Source organism: Nematolebias whitei, chromosome 18 (genome assembly GCF_014905685.2).
Source record: "Nematolebias whitei isolate Nwh7 chromosome 18, NemWhi1, whole genome shotgun sequence".
Classification (NCBI taxonomy): Eukaryota; Metazoa; Chordata; class Actinopteri; order Cyprinodontiformes; family Rivulidae; genus Nematolebias; species Nematolebias whitei.
Genome location: NC_056515.1, coordinates 29,247,322 through 29,264,596, shown reverse-complemented (window position 1 = coordinate 29,264,596; position 17,275 = coordinate 29,247,322). Strand labels below are relative to the sequence as shown.

Here is a 17,275-nt window from a genome sequence, read left to right as displayed (position 1 = left end):
GTAAGTCAAGTGAAAGGAACGATCGCTGTTCAACAGTACGTTTTGAAAAAGTCGCGACGTTAATAACAGAATGAAATGATATGCAAAATTCATAAACCCAGATTTTATTCAATGCCAAACATAATAAATGTATCAAATGTTTAAACTAAGAAAATGTCATTTTGAATTTGATTGCAGCAACTGATCTAAAAACAAAATTTAAAAAAATTGGAGCGGTCCATGTTTACCACCGTGAAGCATCCCCTAAACATCTAGAGAACAGCCAGCTGCTGGAGTTTATGTCCCATTCTTGTCTGATGTAGGACTCCAGTTGTTAAACAGTCCTGGGTCTTATTTACTGGATGTTTTGCTTCATGATACATCAAACAGTTCCAACTGAGGTTCAGCATCTGGAATATTCTACTTATTGTGTTGCTGAAATATGCAAGGCCTTAAAAAACGTCTAGATGGGAGCACTTGTTCCAAGACATGTGCTTACTTTTCTGTTTTGACGGTACCTTTCCAGACATGTAAGCTGCTCATGCAATAGCCACTAATGCACCCTCATACCATCAGAGAGGCAGGCTTTTGAACTGTGTGCCGATAGCAGGTTGAATGTTCCCCCTCTAGTTTAATATGGAAGTTGTTAGTATACTGTTTGCTTGGCTAGTTGTCTCCCTGTTTCCTCTGTGGATGCTAATTAAAAAAAATCCCATGCACAAAAACAGTTTTAGTCAACCTATTTTAGTAGGTCTGCAGGCGAATCAGAGAAACGGAAATAAATTGCACCACTCTGCTAGCATGCACTGACTTAAATGTCCTTCGTTTCAAAGGGTTATTCAAACAGAAAGGTAGTGGGAGGAAGAAAATAGAATAACATTTGACACAAATCAATCCTCAGCCATTCAGACAGCAGGAACAAGGTCTGAAATACACCCACACACTGACTGCTGATAACGGAGCACTGAACTGCTAATGGCACAAGACTACTCATGCATGAAAACACTCAACGTCTCTGCCGCGAGACACACTATAAGGATTAATATTGTGAAAACTGGAAATGCAGAGAATCTCCTAACACGTGCAGCAAAACACAGGATTCATGATAAGACAATAACAGTTACATGTGAGAAAAAACAAGAAAACTAAACCGTGACTGCATAAACTGTAAACTGGCTTTGAGCAAAATATTTCTCAATGCAATATTTGTTTTTTTCTAACTCTTTTTTGGGACATGATGACATTTGGGATTGAGTTAATCTTGTTTTAACCCAAGTCTTGGTCAAGAATTAGGGGGAGTGGTGGTGCAGAGGCTAGAGAAGGTGGGGCTGTGATCGGAAGATCCTTGGTTCACGCCCCGGTACCGACAACACAAAAAAATTAAAATAAATGTGGGTGGGGTAGGTGAAGCACCCACACCTGCCCCCATCCTAATTCACCCCACCCTGGGCCCATGAGCAAGGTCCTTAACCCCCATATGCTCTCTAAACAGGTCTCTCTTCGAGTTCTCGTGGCTCAATGAGACTACCTGTATAAATAAAGGGTAAATAAAAAAGAAGTATTTTGTTTTTGTTACCAAATTTACTGTGTGCTGAATAAATAGTAAGAAAATATAGACACTCGTATGGCTTTATGGGGGTGTTGTGGTTGTGGATAGAGAAGAAGAGGACTTGAAGAATGATGATTAGTGCGCCCCCTGGTGTCCAACTCCGGAGTGACATGCGCGGCACGCAGCCCGCCGCCAGCAGCAGCTGCCTGGGCGGAAAAGGCGGGAGCCGCTTCCGCGTCCGCGCAACACGCAGAAACACTAAACACAAGGGGCAAGATGGACGATAAGTTAATACTGGCTGTATTTAACTACTCAGAGCTTTACAATGTCACTCAGCCGAATTATCGTTGTACGGAAATTCGGGCGAGCGCTTGGAGAAGCATCAGTCTCGCGCTGGGACTCCCATGTGAGTACCTTGTTTAGCACAACTTTACGGAGCTATATGCTTAGCAGCTTTTGGCTTCACCAGCTAATTAATAGCACAACGAAAGGTCGCAACACTCCAAAATACAACATGGAGATTTGCGGTATTTTTTAAGTTATTTGTGCTTTTCAACATCCTGATGCCGTAAATGCAAATGCGGCCGCGCGCGCACCGTGCTAGCGGTAGCTAGCGACGAAGGCCGCCTCGCGCAGAATGAACGACACGCGACGCTACCGCGAAGCTAACGGCGGAGAACGTGCTCTGCTTCACGGACTGCGGCTGCGGAGACCCAGCTAAAGCTTCGTTAAGGTGGGCCACGGATTTTAGGATAAAACATGGCAGAACGAGAGGAAGGAGCCCCCCAGCCTCATGTGAGACCAAGAAGTCCTGCCGCTTGGCCACAACTAGACTGAAGAAAACATTATATTTAAAGTTTAGTATAAAAACGTAGTTTAAAATAGTTTTGCACATTACCAGGGTAACATCAGCAGAGCAGAAAATTAAGCTGTTCACAACAAAATTTATTTACTCTTTGCACATTTGTTTGACTATCTTCTGTATTGATTAATCCATTATTTAAAAAAAAAGACCTTTAGCCTCCACTAGTGTTGCTGTTCTTTCATTCTTCCCTGACTTGCACCATATTAAAACTATTAAACGTATAGTATGTGTGCAATTTCCCATAAATAGTTTAAATTTAAACTTTAGTGGCAAACTAGTACATTGTTTAACAGCAGAGTGGACTTTTTAAATGTATTTATACATAAATACAAAAAACTTTTCAATTCAAACATCCATTTTCTTTACCTGCCTTTTCCTTTCTGGGAGCTGCATTTTTACAATTACACTTCCCAACTCTGTTTATTTGTTAGCGTTTAGGACTATACAACAATGAAATGATGCAAAAATTAATTTAAATACCACATAAAAAAATATGTTGCTCACTGCCTAAAGAAATGCCATATTTTTCAGCCTATTAGTCACTTTTTTTTGTTGCATAATTTACCTTCTCTGCGAGTCTGCGACTTATAGGCCGAAGCAAAGTATTTATGGATTTTTTTCCCGTATTTATAAACCAACTTTTGACTGAGATATGACTGTTTTCATTCATTCTGACTGAAAATACTGAACAGTACCATTTTCTGCCGCAAGGTGGCACTGGTATAGCATGCTGTTGTGTCATGTAATAGGTAAACATGGCCATTAATGACACAATTGGCTTGCCTTAGCCTGCCATCTTCGTCCAGCTCGCCTGGAGCAACCGTCAAATCCGCTTCATTTTGCTGCGCCGCCCCGGCGAAATGCAGCAAATTTGACCATTGAAGTGCATTTATTAAGTAAAAGTTCAACTGAGCCACACCTTTGCTATAATGTTGAGCAAACAAATAATTGTTTTAGGTGCTTATCTGGTTAAATTTCAAAGAAATGCGCAGCGTTCCTCCTTCCTAATTACCTCCCTCATAGCGTGCTCCCAGAGCACCAAGGACTTTTGAAAATGCAGCTGATTTGACCGTCAAAGTGCATTTCTTAAGCAAAAGTTAGACTGAGACACGCTTTTACTATAATTTCGAGTAAACAAATAATTGTTTTTAAGTGTTAATCTTGATAAATTCTTGTTAAAGTCCTCCCGTGCACATTCCCACGGCCGCCATTTGATTTTTGGCACAACACCGGCCCACGTTTCCAAGTTGTCAGCGTTGACGCGTAATAAATGCGACTTTTTTATGGATTTTTCCACTTTGTTAGACCCATTTGGACTGATGCGACTTATAGGGCGGTGCAACGTGTAAGGTGGAAAATACGGTACATAATATGCATCCCTTGATGCTTTTAAGAAACAAATCCAAACTTGCCTACATTTTTATTTAACAAGTTATTTTTTGTAGGTCAATAATCTGTGCAGCAATTAACCTTATTATTTTGAACACGTTTAAAAATGTTTCAGTGAATAAGTGTTGCTCGCTGCTTCAGTTTGATTTTCAATAAGATCCCATTTTGTGCATCGTGACTTTTTACTCTGACATCTTTTCTTTTCAAGCCGAGGTGTGCAAAAGAAGATGGAAAAACCTACGAGACCGATATCTGAAAGAAGTGCGGATGGAGATTAAAAGCAAGAAGCAGGGAGAGTTTGTACATAGCAAGTGGAAATACCGTCAGCTTATGAACTTTATCGCCCCCTTCACTGGATCAAGGTTTGGCGTGACAGACGTTTCCAGCAACGCTGACGAGGACCATGAAAATCCCAACAACGTAACTGGGAGTGCAGAAGAGGAAACCACTTTGTCGGACTCCGTCAAGACGCCTCTGAACGCCTCAAAGGTCCAAGTGAGTCAGTCTGAGCAAAAGGCCCATCTGGCCTTTGTAACGCAGCTTCCTGCTCTGTCCCAGGACACGCAGGTGGCTCAGCTGGCTGCTGTGGCCAGGACGCCACCAGGCCCTCAGGTAATCCCCACCAGCAGTACCGGACAGAAACGCAAGATTGTGTCAGAGCCATCATCCCCGTCCTACCCTCAAAGCGCACACTCGCCCACTAAATGGCTGCTCAAAGACAACGGCGGCTCGTTTGCCTCCAGGCCTCGAGACGAAGATGAACTCTTCTTGCTGAGCTTCGTCCCCGCCCTGAAGCGACTCGCCCCACAAAAGAGATGCGAGACAAAGATGAAGATCCAGCAGATTATGTATGAGGCCGAATTTAACATTTCGCAGACAGAATTTCAAGATAAAAGGACAGCTCAAGGAATAAAAGACTAATGTTGAACATTTTCCCCACACAAAACGACGATGGTTGAGGTGGAACTACTTTTCATGTGTTTTGACTTGTGGCAGATCTTTGCAGGAGAAAAAAAAGCAATAAATGTACGCAGAAATAACCAAACAACATATTATAATCATCATTTATAAAGGTTTACTGTCAGTAAAGAAAATTCACAGTTAGAAAAGTGCCATTTTAAACAACCAACCTTCATTTTACCTCTTTATTCTACAGTATTTTACATGAATTCCTGTGAAATACAGAAACCAGAGCAAAATAAAAGATACAGTCTGGTGAAGAACACTGAAATTAAGCTTTTTATCTGCTTACATGCAGAAATATTTAAGTCCCAGCTAAGATGCTGTGATTGCTGAAAACTGTTGGGATTTGGGTCACGCCTGAAGGAAAAGGCGATTTATAAACTTCAAAACAAACCCCAAAAAGTTGGTATCCCACCGTTGTGTCCAAACATAAAACTCTAGTTCACCATAAGCTGTTCATTAAATTTACAGTCCCCCATTTGTGATCTCAAAAACGTAAATAAATTATTTGAAATTTGTTAGCAAAGAGTGTTAGCCTCATGGCTCATTTTATAAAACTCTGGAGACATCAGTGAGTTAATATGGGAGGTGTTTCATACTAATCCATAGTAAAGAACCCTGCAGCCTTAGAAAGTGTAGATTACAGATTTTTATGACTCCATGACATGTAAAGCAGCAAACATTAAATTGCCAAGCTGAGTGATTGGTTTAATTAATTTCTGCTTTTTTTAAATGTCATGATTTGATGAGAAAAAGGCTTCAATCAAGACCAAAACACCACCATAAAGTCTCACATCTGTCGAATCTTTCATGTTAAAACCCGTTCTCTGTGCATGCATTTATGCAATCAGCAGCCAAAACATAATCACCAGCGCGACAAACAGAAAGAGTCGAGACAGAAACTGTTCGTCCGTGTGCTGCGGTGTCCCCGGGGCCGCTGTGTGGGCAACACAAAGGTTATCAGATAGGTCGTCACCAGAAGAAATGAAGAGTTCAGAGTGAAGTGTGTAACTACCTGGAGGAGGTCGCCCGTCGTTGATGTTAAAAGCTGTTGCAAAGATGCCAAATGGAAAGGCACCGATCCCAAATGACATCTGGAAACCCCCATCCCCGAAGCCAAACCCCTGAAAACCCTGTTAAAATATATATATATATATATATGTTTCAAACATTCAATAAGAAAAATGTGACGCAATAGGCAGTAAAACGTGTGGTCATTCTCCAGAGGAGAGCATCATCTCAGCTGTTAACAGGTAATGGATCCCAGTGGGACCAGTCTTTTCAGTAATGAATGCAGCAGGTTTACACTCCATTATGTAATCGTTTCATCATGAGTTTCATGTTCATCTACAGCTGACATGACACTGAAACTGTTACTCATACTTACACCACGATTTTCTGGCTCGGGTCTCTGTCCTTGTGGTCGAGGTGGGGTTCTTTCCCTTTAAGACAAATCATTTCAGAGAGCTGCTCAATTTGTAAACCCACATTTTTACCATCCGAGCTTTGTGTCAGCACCTACCTTGGATCCTGCTGACCCGTGCTCCCCCTCCCATACAAGGGGATTACTTTATCCCGGCTGATTCCAGCTTTGCATACCGGACACACTTGTCTGTTGGGTCGAGTCTCCAACCACTGCATTAAGACAAAACAAAAGTTAAAGAGCTAACCAGTTCAACTGGAAAACATCTATCAATGCACTCTTTGTGCACTCACTTTGCAAAGACAAAAAAAAAAGCTTACCTGATGCAAACAAGGCCAACTAAACACCAGGCGCAAAAGATTATGAAAGGGGAAAAAAGAAGGTTTGATTAAACATCAATAGTCCTCAAACCCATCCAATAAACAAATGGTACAAAACACATGCAAATAACAGCTATAAAAAGTAACTGAAGTACAGTACTTGAATACAGGTTTGATTACTATACAGGTGCATCTAAAACAATAGAATATTGTGGAAAAGTTCAATTTTTTTGTGAATCATTTCAGAAAGTAAAACAACATATTACTGCAGCATAGATGAGTGAATTCATTATGCACAGAGTGAAATATTTCAAGCCTTTATTTCTTGTAATGTTGATGGTTATGGCTTACAAATAATGAAAAAAAGCCAAACTCGGTGTCTCAGAAAATAAGACTATTGTCAAAAGGTTAAACGGCACATTCATGGTAGCACACCCTAATCAGCTAATTAACTCCTAGACATGAGCAACAAAATGTCTCATTCTTCAAGTGTAGCCACTCCTGAACCAGCGACAATGTCAGAAGCGTCTTATCTGGCTGACAAAAAGAATTGAGACTGTTGCTCAGTGGTCCAATGACCTCTTTTCAGATTACCGGTAAAGTTAATTTCCATGTCATTTTGGAAATCAAGGTCCCAGAGTCTGGAGGAAGAGTGGAGAGGCCCAGAATTCATGTTGCTTGACGTCTAGAGTGAAGTTTCCACAGTTAGTGATGGTTTGGGTCCATGTCCTGTGCTGGTGTCCATTGTTCTGAAGTCCACGGTCAACACAGCATCTACCAGGACATTTTAGATGCTTCTTTCTGCTGAGGAGCTTTATGGAGATGCTGATTTCAGTTTCCAGCAGGACTTGCCTCCTGCACACACTCATCAGTACCAAATGCTTCACGCTATGCAATATTCTAATTTTCTGAGACACCAAATTTAGGTTTTTCATCAAAACTAGAAGAAATAAAGGCTTGAAATATTTCACTTTGTGTAATGATGATCTGAAACGATCTGTATCTAAAATAAAGAACGGAGATGAATGAGCAAGTTTCATCACTGTAAAAGATTTTATATTTCACTGCAAAACTAAATAATGCGTGTTTGTTTTAAAGTACAAAAAAAAAAGTTTTTGCTATATAGACATGCCTGTGTTTTTTTTTTTTTTTTTAAACATTACCCCATTAAAATATTTTACAGCAACATCCAGCAGAAGTGTCGGGTTAGGTTGAGAAGTTTGTAAAACTACAACTTTCAGGATCTTTACTGGTGTGTATTCAGTTCACATTGGTCATTAAAGCTGTCACATTTTACATTCAGTAAGGGGTGATCCAATTTTAAAAACGTAAACAAGAGCCATAGACCCACATCTTACCAAAAAAGATGTCCACACAAGCTGATCACGGCGTCCTTGGCTGTGTCCAGACATATGTTGCACTCAAAGGTGCTGTCCTGGGTGCCACCTTCGGCCGCGGTCGAGCTGCTGGATCCACCGGTACTCGAGTTTTCAGCGTCCGCAGCGGGAGAGCCCGAGGCTGGCTGGGACACCGAGGCAGCGGCGGCCATTTGCTAACACTCGACCCACTAACCGAGATTTTGCGGGTGGGATACACACATAAGGAAGCCCAGTCGACAGGACTGGTCTCTAATAATAAGAGAAACGAGAAAAAAAATAAAATGTTACCGGCTGCTAGCTAAACTGGCAACCAGCTACCTGGAGAAGCTACTAGCTAACGTTGGCAGACGAGCGAGGAAGACAGCTTTACAAACTGGACCAAAAACCGACAACAAATGTACAAATACTGCGGCCAAAGAGCTAAATTAACGTAAACACATCTTGAATGACGGCAACTGTAAATTATAACTTGTGAGGAGTAAAAAAATATATCCTACAGCTAGTTGCATCACATCCGCTATCAGTAGAGGCGGGGTTATGTAGCACAGGGGCGTGGTTTGTTTAAATATGGGCGTGTCATCTGTGCTATCTTTCTTTTGACTTTTTTTTGTTAATGAAAGCTTTATTATAGTAAAAAGAGGTAGGAAGTTTCTGGTGGAAAAAATAATAATAATACATAATCGATAATAACAATAAAAAAAGGAAAATGAAAAGATTAATATTGAAATTATTACAAACTATTGTAATAAGCTGCGGTATTACAATTTTTATTGTTTTTATTAGTGTTGTTGATAATACTAAATACAAAAGCATTTTCTCAAAAAATGTAGTGTGAATTAGTTTAAACAAACAAGCTTGTTTTAGAGTTGTTTGCGGTGGTGGGAGCAGCTCGTGCAGGGAGGGCCAGACATCTCTTTCCACAGCCACCTCTTCCAGGAGAATTCCAAGGTATTCCCTAAACCAGCCAAGAGACATCGTCTTTCCAGCATGCTCTGGGTTTTCCCCATGGGGTCTCCTCCCAGTTGGACATGCCTGGAAAACCTCCATAGGGAGGCATCCAGGGAGCATCCTTACCAGATACCCAAAGCACCTCAACGGGCTCCTCTTACTGTGTAGGAGCAGTGATGCTACTACTTTATTCTTTAATAACAATAATAATTTAAGCAACTATTTTATATGTTGATTTTAACTGCAGCAGAACCAGCTGTATCCTAAATTGTGCTAATATTTTTTCAATATATATGTGCATGGGCGCTTTCTGAAAATATAAATAATTTAGTTATATAATTTTTGTGTTCCTATTTTTATACCGTATAGGAAAAAAATAGGAAAAGTCTGAGAAATCTAAAAACTTTCAGCTTAAACATTTCAACCAAACTTTTACTTTCGGTGCCCCATAGCTTTTTCAGCTATGTAACTTTAACATTTGTGTACCTAAACTTGTGTTTTAGTTTACAAATTAGAAAAAAGTTTTATTAAAATAAATGTATTTAAAAGAACTTTACTGAATCTGTAACTTCATGAATACATAATCCGCACTTAAAAACCAGCCTTAATTCAGCAGTTCTGATTGTTGCAGTGATCAGCTCTTGAAGTTACAGTGACCAAACAATTTCTCATATAATTTTTAATATCTTTGTCACAAGCATTTACAATGACTGCGGTAATTGAATGTACTGCAAAATAACACTTGACATTAACGACAAACGCATCAGAACTTTTCAATAATTTCCATTGATTTAGACGTAGAGTGATGGAGAGCACCTGTGCGAAGGTCCTCTGCCATCGCTTCCTCAAACCGTGAAGTCAACGATCTTTTAAGAGTTCGCTTGAAGTCGTTGCCGATGAACACATAAAGAACAGGTGATATGAAGCTGTTTGCTGCAGCCAGTGTGACCCCTACTTTCAGTCCAGTGTGAAGAGCCTCCAGGCTGTGGTTCCCCAAATCCAGCTCCAGGAGAACAAAGGTATGATAAGGGACCCAACAGAAGAAAAACGATAATATGAGGGCCGCCATGATTTTATAAGGCTTTTTTGACCTGATGGTTGATCTCCTCAGCTTCACACCAAGCACCACACAGCAGAACACAATGGTAAGGAAAGGAATCAGAAATCCGCAGATGAATCGACTCAGTTTCACAGCTCTGTGTCTGAAATGGTCCTTGTAGTCTGTGTGGCACTGAGTGACTGAATCATGGACTGTGGTTTTTCTGAAGATCATTGAGGGCAACGTTAGAAGTGCTGAGAGGAGCCACATCAGAGCAACTGCTCCGAATGCTTTCTTCACTGTACGGTGGTTGTGTGCCCACACAGGAAATAAAATCAAGACACAGCGATCAGCACTGATCAGAACCAGCAGAAACACACTGCTGTGCATGTTGAGAAACAGAGCGGACGAGGTGACTTTGCACAGAACTTGTCCAAAAGGCCAGTGGGAGGTTATCATGTAGGATATTTCAAGGGGCAAAAAAGCACAGAATAACAAGTTTGAAATCGCCAGACTCATGTACCAAGTGGTGATGACTGTTCTTTTCATTTTACATCCACAAATCCAAATCACCACTGAGTTTCCTCCAAGACCAACAACTGATATAATGATGTTGATCGCCACGTGAACATAAATCAGGGAGGACTGAGAACTAGTAAAATTTACAGGTACTTCAGTGGTAGTGTTCTCGGTTTCATTGCTGACAATGTAATCGTATATTTCAATGTAATCCACATCCATTGCAACTTTTTCTAAAGAAAAAAAAAAACATGATTCAGAAAGATTTACACATTAAACAGCTGTTAAAAAACTTGATTTTGGTTTGTCAAAAAGGATAAATGATACTCACTTTATGTTTCAGTGTGAAAGCAATCACCATAAACAGCTCTGTTCTTTAGATTTCTGGTAAACTTGCATCTGGGTGCAACTTCTCACTTTTCCTTCCTGTGCGAAATTACTTAATATGTTGATGTCAGTAAGAATTAAGAAATGTGGACACAAAGGTTAAAATCTGAGCAAAAAGTTCCTGTGGGAAGTCATCATATAACTGATTACATCATAAAAACCTAATAAAACAAATATATAGATCATATTATAGTAGTGTCTATTCAGAACAAACCAACTGATCAAACTTTCACAAGTCTCAGAAAAAGGAAGTTCACTTTTAAAGTTCCACTTTTAAGTGGTTTAAAAAAGTATGAGCTTCATTGACAAGACAAACAATATGCATTGTTAAGAGTTTTTTTATTGTCCTTGTTTGTTTTGTTTAAATTTAATTTTTAAAGTGGTTAGCAACCAGTGCTTTATTGTCACTATTTGTTCTAGATCATATGTGTCAAACTCAAGGCCCGGGGGCCAAATGTGGCCCTCGTTGACATCTCATCTGGCCCCCAAGATGATATGTGAAACGTACAATATTTCTCTCTCTTTAATTTTTTCTAGTAATCTTTGATTATGATGTCATAAACACAAGAAAGAACATCAAATGAGACCAATCAAACACTTGTTGAGGAACTTGTGACCAAGAAAAGACGTTAGGTATCTGATTTGAGTTAATGTAGATTCTGAAATTGGCCCTTAATTTGAAAAAGGTTTTAATTTTGGCCCCCTTTTGTAAGTGAGTTTGACACCCCTGTTCTAGAGCATGGACTAAATGTACAAACATAATACTGATGGGAATTGATGACTAGTAATACGAGTGTGACATTTTAGTTGTGTGGGGAAAAATAGAGAACAAGACAGAATTACAAACAGATAACTCTACAAAAATGCTGAGAGTTGCACACAAGAACAAAAGCACAATCAAGAAGAAAGCATAAACTTGGACTACAAAATTATGTAAGCTTGGACCGAGGACTGAATCAAAATGCAGAATAACAAATCTTTAGGCTAGAGCTGACTTTTTTTTTACTTTAGGAATTGGCATTACTGTTTTGGACTGTACACAAGTTGAACGAAGTTATGTGGTTAGAAAGAGACCTCACAGTCTTAGAAGAACATATTTAACTAAAATGGAGTCCTTGGCTCGTTGCATATATTCCTGCATACTCAGTTTCTATATCTAATTAATTTATCAAAACTTTCAACCAATTGAACTTGAATTTTATTTGGAAAAATAGGGTACACTATATAAAAAGTCCAGAATAAACCAAGATTATGAGGATAGAGGTCTAAAAACGATAGCTTGAACGCAATGATAAAATTAAAGTGGCTAAAATCCTTTATTTTGAACAAAAACTGCATTTGGTACTGTCTCCCCAGAGGGATTAAAAAAAAAATGGGAGGAATAGAATTTGTTCTTAAATGTGATTTTCAAGTTGAAAAATTACCAACCAAACTGTCATCTTTCCACAAACAGGTTTTACTGTACTGGAAAGGATTGTTCTCACATAACTTCACTCCACATCAAACTCCAATATGGAATAACAGATATATCACATGTAATAGACAGTCTTTTTTCTTACAACATTGGATGGATAAAAATATCTGGTAAATAACCCATTTACTCAATGACCAGGGACATTGGCTCTCTTACAAAGACGTTTGCTTAAAATATAACTTAAACTGCTCACAGTCCCAATTTAATAAAGTTATTAAAGCCATCCCAGAAGCCGTCAAGAGATTAGTCCAAAACTCTAATTCGCACTTGGTAGTTACTAACCCACCTGCACTAAATATTAATATTCTTATTTTTTTGGATAAGGACTGTTTGAATCTATTCATACATACTCAGCTTAACAAATTTTTTTTTTTTACAAAGCAAACAAATAGAAATTCCATTAACCAGCTATTTTCCTAATCAAACATTAAAAAATTGAGAACTATATAGCTTATAAGTCTCAAAACAAAAGAAATTCACTTCAAAGTTATGAATAGCATATATCCATCCAACGAGTTGCTAAGACTGAGGTTTGGTATTGAACTGTGTTTTGTGAAACGACTGATCATCTGTTCCATTGTATCTACTCTGGGACTTTTTGGGAGAACATGGCTATCATCCAAAATCCAAATCATTCCCTTCACAAGATAATCTATTATATTTGGTATTCATCTGGAAAACAGAAAATTGGACCTGATAGTAAACAACCTGATTATCCTGGGAATTTTTTTTCATCCACACTTAAATGGAGAAAGACAATTACCTCAAAGCACTGAAGCTGATGAACAAAAAAAAATTAAAAAAGCACAATCCTTTCTTGGAGCATTCAAAGAACATGGTATATTCTTGAACCCATAAAGCAGTCAACACAGGTCATAACGTTTTTCTTTTTTTTAATGTCTATTTTTAGTTATCCGATTTTGTAAATTACTCTCTTTCCATTAAAATAAAAAGTTGAAAGAAGTTGACTGAAACGTGAAATTTGGATGACCTAGATTTAATAACACCCAATTGGATAATAATCGTTTGATATGTATTGAATTTAAAAGTATTTTTTGCCATAAAATATGTTTAATATAAAAATTAAGAATAAAAACACTTGGTCAGCCCAATTTTTTCTATGAAAAGCCCCTTGTTTACAACAACTGAGCATGCGCAGTAGTGATTTGGTTAGCCCCTCCCCCTGACTGCTCCGTTTGCCACACCTCCTGTTTGCTTACAAACTATCTGCGCCATTAGTTCAACATGGCGGCTACAGCGGCGAAGAACTGTCTCAGTCCTCTGGCTTTACTCACCAGGAGACTCTCAGCTCCAGAGTTTATCACCCAGAGCTGCTACCATCAGAAGGTAAAACATTCCGTATGCTGTAGCTGTAAAATCCTGTCTCAAGGCTAAAAAGTCTCAGTAACGTAGCTGCTAATCGGCTAATGTTTACATATACACAATGGTGTCACAGTGGAGATTATTTAGCTCAAGAGACGAGATAAAAACAAGTTAAATGTGTAGCAAATAGATAATCAGATAAAAAGGAGCTTAAATGTGTTTGCTTCATGATAAATGTCTGCATTTTAAAAATGTGACAGATAAAGAGTGCTATGAAAAGAAGGTCATAATTGAGAGACTATCAATACTTGCTTCATATTAGCTATTTAACAAGTTGGAGATTACAATAACGTCACTGATCTTCTTTCCAGCTGTCCAATTTAAATACTTAATGAGCTCCAGTTAACTGCTGCAGGAGCACAGTAACTTACGTGTGCTAGAAACAGGTATTACGCAATACCTGATGGCGTCACAGATCTTCAACCAACACGCATGCTTGTTTTCTATCGGCTAATGTTTCAAGATGCGCATCAAAAAGATGATAAATTGATGATTTGTAAGTAACTTGTGTGTGAAAATGAAATGGAAGGGCAGGACTCGTGAGTTAGTGGACAATAAAATCCAGTCTAAATCTGTGTATTTTGAAGAATTGTGTATGGAAGGAAAAATAGGAAGTTGCATCACAAAGGCTGCAAGATTTCTAGACAAACGCCTTCTTGAGGCACAATTCAAACAGCATTCCAGGAAGCTTTTGTTATCATCTGCATGGCTTCCCGTCACTGTTATGGATTAAGTCACAATGGTGCATTTTGCAATGCTTTTCCTACTTTTCTATTCAAAGGTGGTGGATCACTATGAGAACCCAAGAAATGTGGGATCAATGGACAAAAGCTCCAAGAATGTTGGGACTGGTTTGGTGGGAGCGCCAGCTTGTGGAGATGTAATGAAACTTCAGGTATGCTTATTACTAGTATAATTGAGTTGGAGCCTAATAAACAATTAGGACAAATAAACTTATAATGACATAGTAAGTACAGATAATTTGCGTTGGTTATGTGTAATTTAGATGTGTTATATTAATTGTTCTTAACATCGTTGTTGATGCATAACTTAAAGTACCTTTGGACAGATTAAGGTTGATGACCAGGGGAAGATTGTTGATGCCAAGTTCAAAACCTTTGGCTGTGGCTCTGCCATCGCCTCCAGCTCCTTGGCCACAGAGTGGGTGAAAGGCAAAACTGTGAGTGACACTGTCTCCAACCTTAAGAGTATTTTGTGTATTTTTTTTTTTTTTTACATTCCTATGGTATATTCTATTCTCCTCATGCCGAAATGACAAAAAAAATTGCACTTACTGAATGATTTTTGCATTTCTTTTTTCAGGTGGATGAAGCTTTGGCAATAAAGAACACAGACATCGCCAAAGAGCTCAGTCTTCCACCTGTTAAGCTGCACTGCTCAAGTAAGATTTATGCTAATTTTCTCTTTTTGTTATGGTTTAAACTTCTTTATTTACTATTAACTTTTTGTTTGTGTTGCTGCTCCAGTGCTCGCAGAGGATGCCATCAAGGCTGCTCTGGCAGACTACCGTCTCAAGCAACACGACAACCATCAGGAGGCAGTCGGGGCTAGCAATTAAACTGAGCACACTCTTTGAGCCGGATGTCGTCTGCTTCCTGTTACCATGAAGAGAAGTAGATGTACTCCATCATCTCTGTCTAACTTTCCAGCAGTACTATGACTAATGCACTGTTGTCAACCCTCAGTAGCAGTGTTACACCAGGTTTTCTGTATTAGTCTGGTCCTCTAACTCTGTATACTGTATATAGCCTGTCACGTAAACGCACAATTTACGCACCACTTGGACTGTTGGTACAAAGCTGAAACTTATTTTTGGAGATCATGTTTTATTTGAGAATTTTATTCTGGAAGAGTGGTTAATTTTGAAAAGTTTAACTCGGGCTTTATTATATTTTGCTAAAAGTTGTTTCCTGTTTGCTCCACAAAAACGCACTGACTGAAATAGATTGAATGGGTTTGAAACAACAAAAAAGTGGAGGCGGGGGGGTCCAGTGGTTTTAGATGTGATTTACAAACTCTTTATTGAAAGCCTGCAATAAAAATATTGTGACTCATTATACTTTTAAGTCCATTTTTTTCCTCAAGCATAATAAAAAAATATATATTTTAAAACCGTTTTCATGTGAAAACCACAGCTGTGACTCATTGACACTTTAAATATCCAAGTTGGTCATGTAGATGAATTACATAATGTTTTTAAACTCAGCTTGCATAGATAAAGCACAGTCATCAAAAACTCCCTATTGTGCATCAATAGAAGTACCGGTACAACCCGTGTTAAATTGGATGAGGCAGTTTTCAGAAGCCCTTTATGAACAATACATTTAGGACTTTTTTTATTCTAGGTGTCTATGGTACATGTATAATATTTTTTGAATTTATTCCAACCACTTCTGCATTGGCTCAAACCACCTCTGGTTTGAGCTTTTTCTTCATTTGCTTCATTAAACCTGCAGTTCGACATTTTCAGAAGGCGGTTTTCTCTCCGGCGATGAGCTGAAGTGTAGCTGTGTCGTTGTGAATGTGCAGCGAGGACGGTCTCAGACTCCTGCCGGTTGAAGGTTCCTGTGAATCCTTCTCCTTAAAAGGCTGCTCTGGAGGATCCAGTTGAGAGCTTCCTGCTTCTGCTGCTCTGCTGTCAGGAATCTCGCACTGCTGCTCCTCCTCAGGCAGACTTGGTAGCTGCTGATCCAGGATGCTACCTTCAGTTTTCGAGCTGACCTCAGGACTGTGATCTGCTTTCTGACAGGGCTCACTTTTCTCTGCAGCGTGAACCTTTTTATTTGGCGTGCGCAGGCTACTGGCAGCTCTCAGGATTTCAGCCTGGAGCTGCCTGTGAGAGTCCACTGGCTCACATTCCTGTTCAGGAGCAGCTTTTTCTTGCACTTCGTCGAACGGTTTGGTGCCACCAGTTTTGTCTCGGTGGTCCACGTACATCTTTGACGGGAAGGAGGAAGGGTAGTAGGAGTTGACTTTGCGCTTGCGGCTCATGAAAAGGGCCCCACAGGTCACGAGAAAGGCGAGAAAGCTGAGAGAGGTTGCAACCAGGATGAGGAGCATGTTCTCCTCCAGGTAGTTCACGAACTCTTTTTGAACGTCTGCTCCATCTTGTGATGGGTTGGCCGATGACGTTTGGTACTTCGTGGGGATTACTGTGGTGGACGCAGAGAAACGTATGTAACCAAGCTCTTCCTCATCTGTACTTCCCTCCAGAGAAGTGTAAAAAGGTAGAGGCGTGGCCAAGCTCCTGCTGATGTAAAACACACACAGACTGACGTGATGAAGGCCTGCTGGGTGCATCGTTTCCTCTGGATCTGAAAAAACAGTAAAATCCATATGAGAAAACATGATGTTACACTCGAGTCAAACAGCATCTGTTTTTCTAACAATGAATAAACCAGATGTGAAGTTTTTCCAACAACTCCTAAGAAATTAATGTCAAAAGAATGTCATTTGAAGGACTTTTTTCCAGCCTGTCTGAACCAAAACTAGATTTTGGCGACAGTTACAGTTGTATACAGACCCTTTCCAAAAAATTAGAATATCATGGAAAAGTTGTTTGACTTCCATATTTCCATTCAAAAAGTTAATCTTTAATAGATGATAGATTCAGGGCCCACAATTTAAACAATTTCAA

General features: G+C 39.4%; 5 protein-coding genes across 5 annotated transcripts; 2 read left to right on the top strand and 3 right to left on the bottom strand.

The window, feature by feature from the left end:
* Positions 1-1,695: 1,695 nt before the first annotated feature.
* On the top strand, positions 1,696-4,811 carry LOC119424423 (transcription factor Adf-1). Its single transcript, XM_037691896.1, has 2 exons — positions 1,696-1,934; positions 3,991-4,811. The coding sequence occupies exons 1-2, from the start codon at positions 1,805-1,807 to the stop codon at positions 4,701-4,703; spliced, it is 843 nt and encodes a 280-aa protein (XP_037547824.1). The 5' UTR covers positions 1,696-1,804; the 3' UTR covers positions 4,704-4,811.
* Positions 4,812-5,082: 271 nt separating this feature from the next.
* rnf185 (ring finger protein 185) lies at positions 5,083-8,402 on the bottom strand. The gene is made up of 6 exons (XM_037692677.1): positions 7,847-8,402; positions 6,489-6,507; positions 6,268-6,380; positions 6,133-6,187; positions 5,761-5,878; positions 5,083-5,682 (listed from the first exon to the last, which is right to left on the bottom strand). The coding sequence occupies exons 1-6, from the start codon at positions 8,035-8,037 to the stop codon at positions 5,585-5,587; spliced, it is 594 nt and encodes a 197-aa protein (XP_037548605.1). The 5' UTR covers positions 8,038-8,402; the 3' UTR covers positions 5,083-5,584.
* Positions 8,403-9,578: 1,176 nt separating this feature from the next.
* On the bottom strand, positions 9,579-10,595 carry LOC119424540 (C3a anaphylatoxin chemotactic receptor-like). Its single transcript, XM_037692026.1, has one exon. It carries the CDS (start codon positions 10,593-10,595, stop codon positions 9,579-9,581), a length of 1,017 nt encoding a protein of 338 aa, XP_037547954.1.
* Positions 10,596-13,450: 2,855 nt separating this feature from the next.
* Positions 13,451-15,697, top strand: iscub (iron-sulfur cluster assembly enzyme b). Its single transcript, XM_037692503.1, has 5 exons — positions 13,451-13,581; positions 14,399-14,512; positions 14,687-14,797; positions 14,941-15,019; positions 15,105-15,697. Exons 1-5 carry the CDS (start codon positions 13,480-13,482, stop codon positions 15,194-15,196), a joined length of 498 nt encoding a protein of 165 aa, XP_037548431.1. The 5' UTR covers positions 13,451-13,479; the 3' UTR covers positions 15,197-15,697.
* Positions 15,698-15,987: 290 nt separating this feature from the next.
* On the bottom strand, positions 15,988-16,989 carry tmem119b (transmembrane protein 119b). The gene has a single exon (XM_037691929.1). The coding sequence runs from the start codon at positions 16,984-16,986 to the stop codon at positions 16,105-16,107; it is 882 nt and encodes a 293-aa protein (XP_037547857.1). The 5' UTR covers positions 16,987-16,989; the 3' UTR covers positions 15,988-16,104.
* Between the last annotated feature and the right edge of the window lie 286 nt (positions 16,990-17,275).

Coding starts and splice junctions, on each gene's coding strand:
- LOC119424423 (XM_037691896.1), top strand. CDS start 1,805: ATGGACGATAAGTTAATACTGGCTGTATTTAACTACTCAGAGCTTTAC. Junction 1,935..3,990: donor TCTCGCGCTGGGACTCCCAT/GTGAGTACCTTG, acceptor TTTCTTTTCAAG/CCGAGGTGTGCAAAAGAAGA.
- rnf185 (XM_037692677.1), bottom strand. CDS start 8,037: ATGGCCGCCGCTGCCTCGGTGTCCCAGCCAGCCTCGGGCTCTCCCGCT. Junction 5,879..6,132: donor CCGAGCCAGAAAATCGTGGT/GTAAGTATGAGT, acceptor ATATTTTAACAG/GGTTTTCAGGGGTTTGGCTT. Junction 5,683..5,760: donor CGACGGGCGACCTCCTCCAG/GTAGTTACACAC, acceptor TTGCCCACACAG/CGGCCCCGGGGACACCGCAG.
- LOC119424540 (XM_037692026.1), bottom strand. CDS start 10,595: ATGGATGTGGATTACATTGAAATATACGATTACATTGTCAGCAATGAA.
- iscub (XM_037692503.1), top strand. CDS start 13,480: ATGGCGGCTACAGCGGCGAAGAACTGTCTCAGTCCTCTGGCTTTACTC. Junction 13,582..14,398: donor AGAGCTGCTACCATCAGAAG/GTAAAACATTCC, acceptor TTCTATTCAAAG/GTGGTGGATCACTATGAGAA. Junction 14,513..14,686: donor GAGATGTAATGAAACTTCAG/GTATGCTTATTA, acceptor ACCTTTGGACAG/ATTAAGGTTGATGACCAGGG.
- tmem119b (XM_037691929.1), bottom strand. CDS start 16,986: ATGTTTTCTCATATGGATTTTACTGTTTTTTCAGATCCAGAGGAAACG.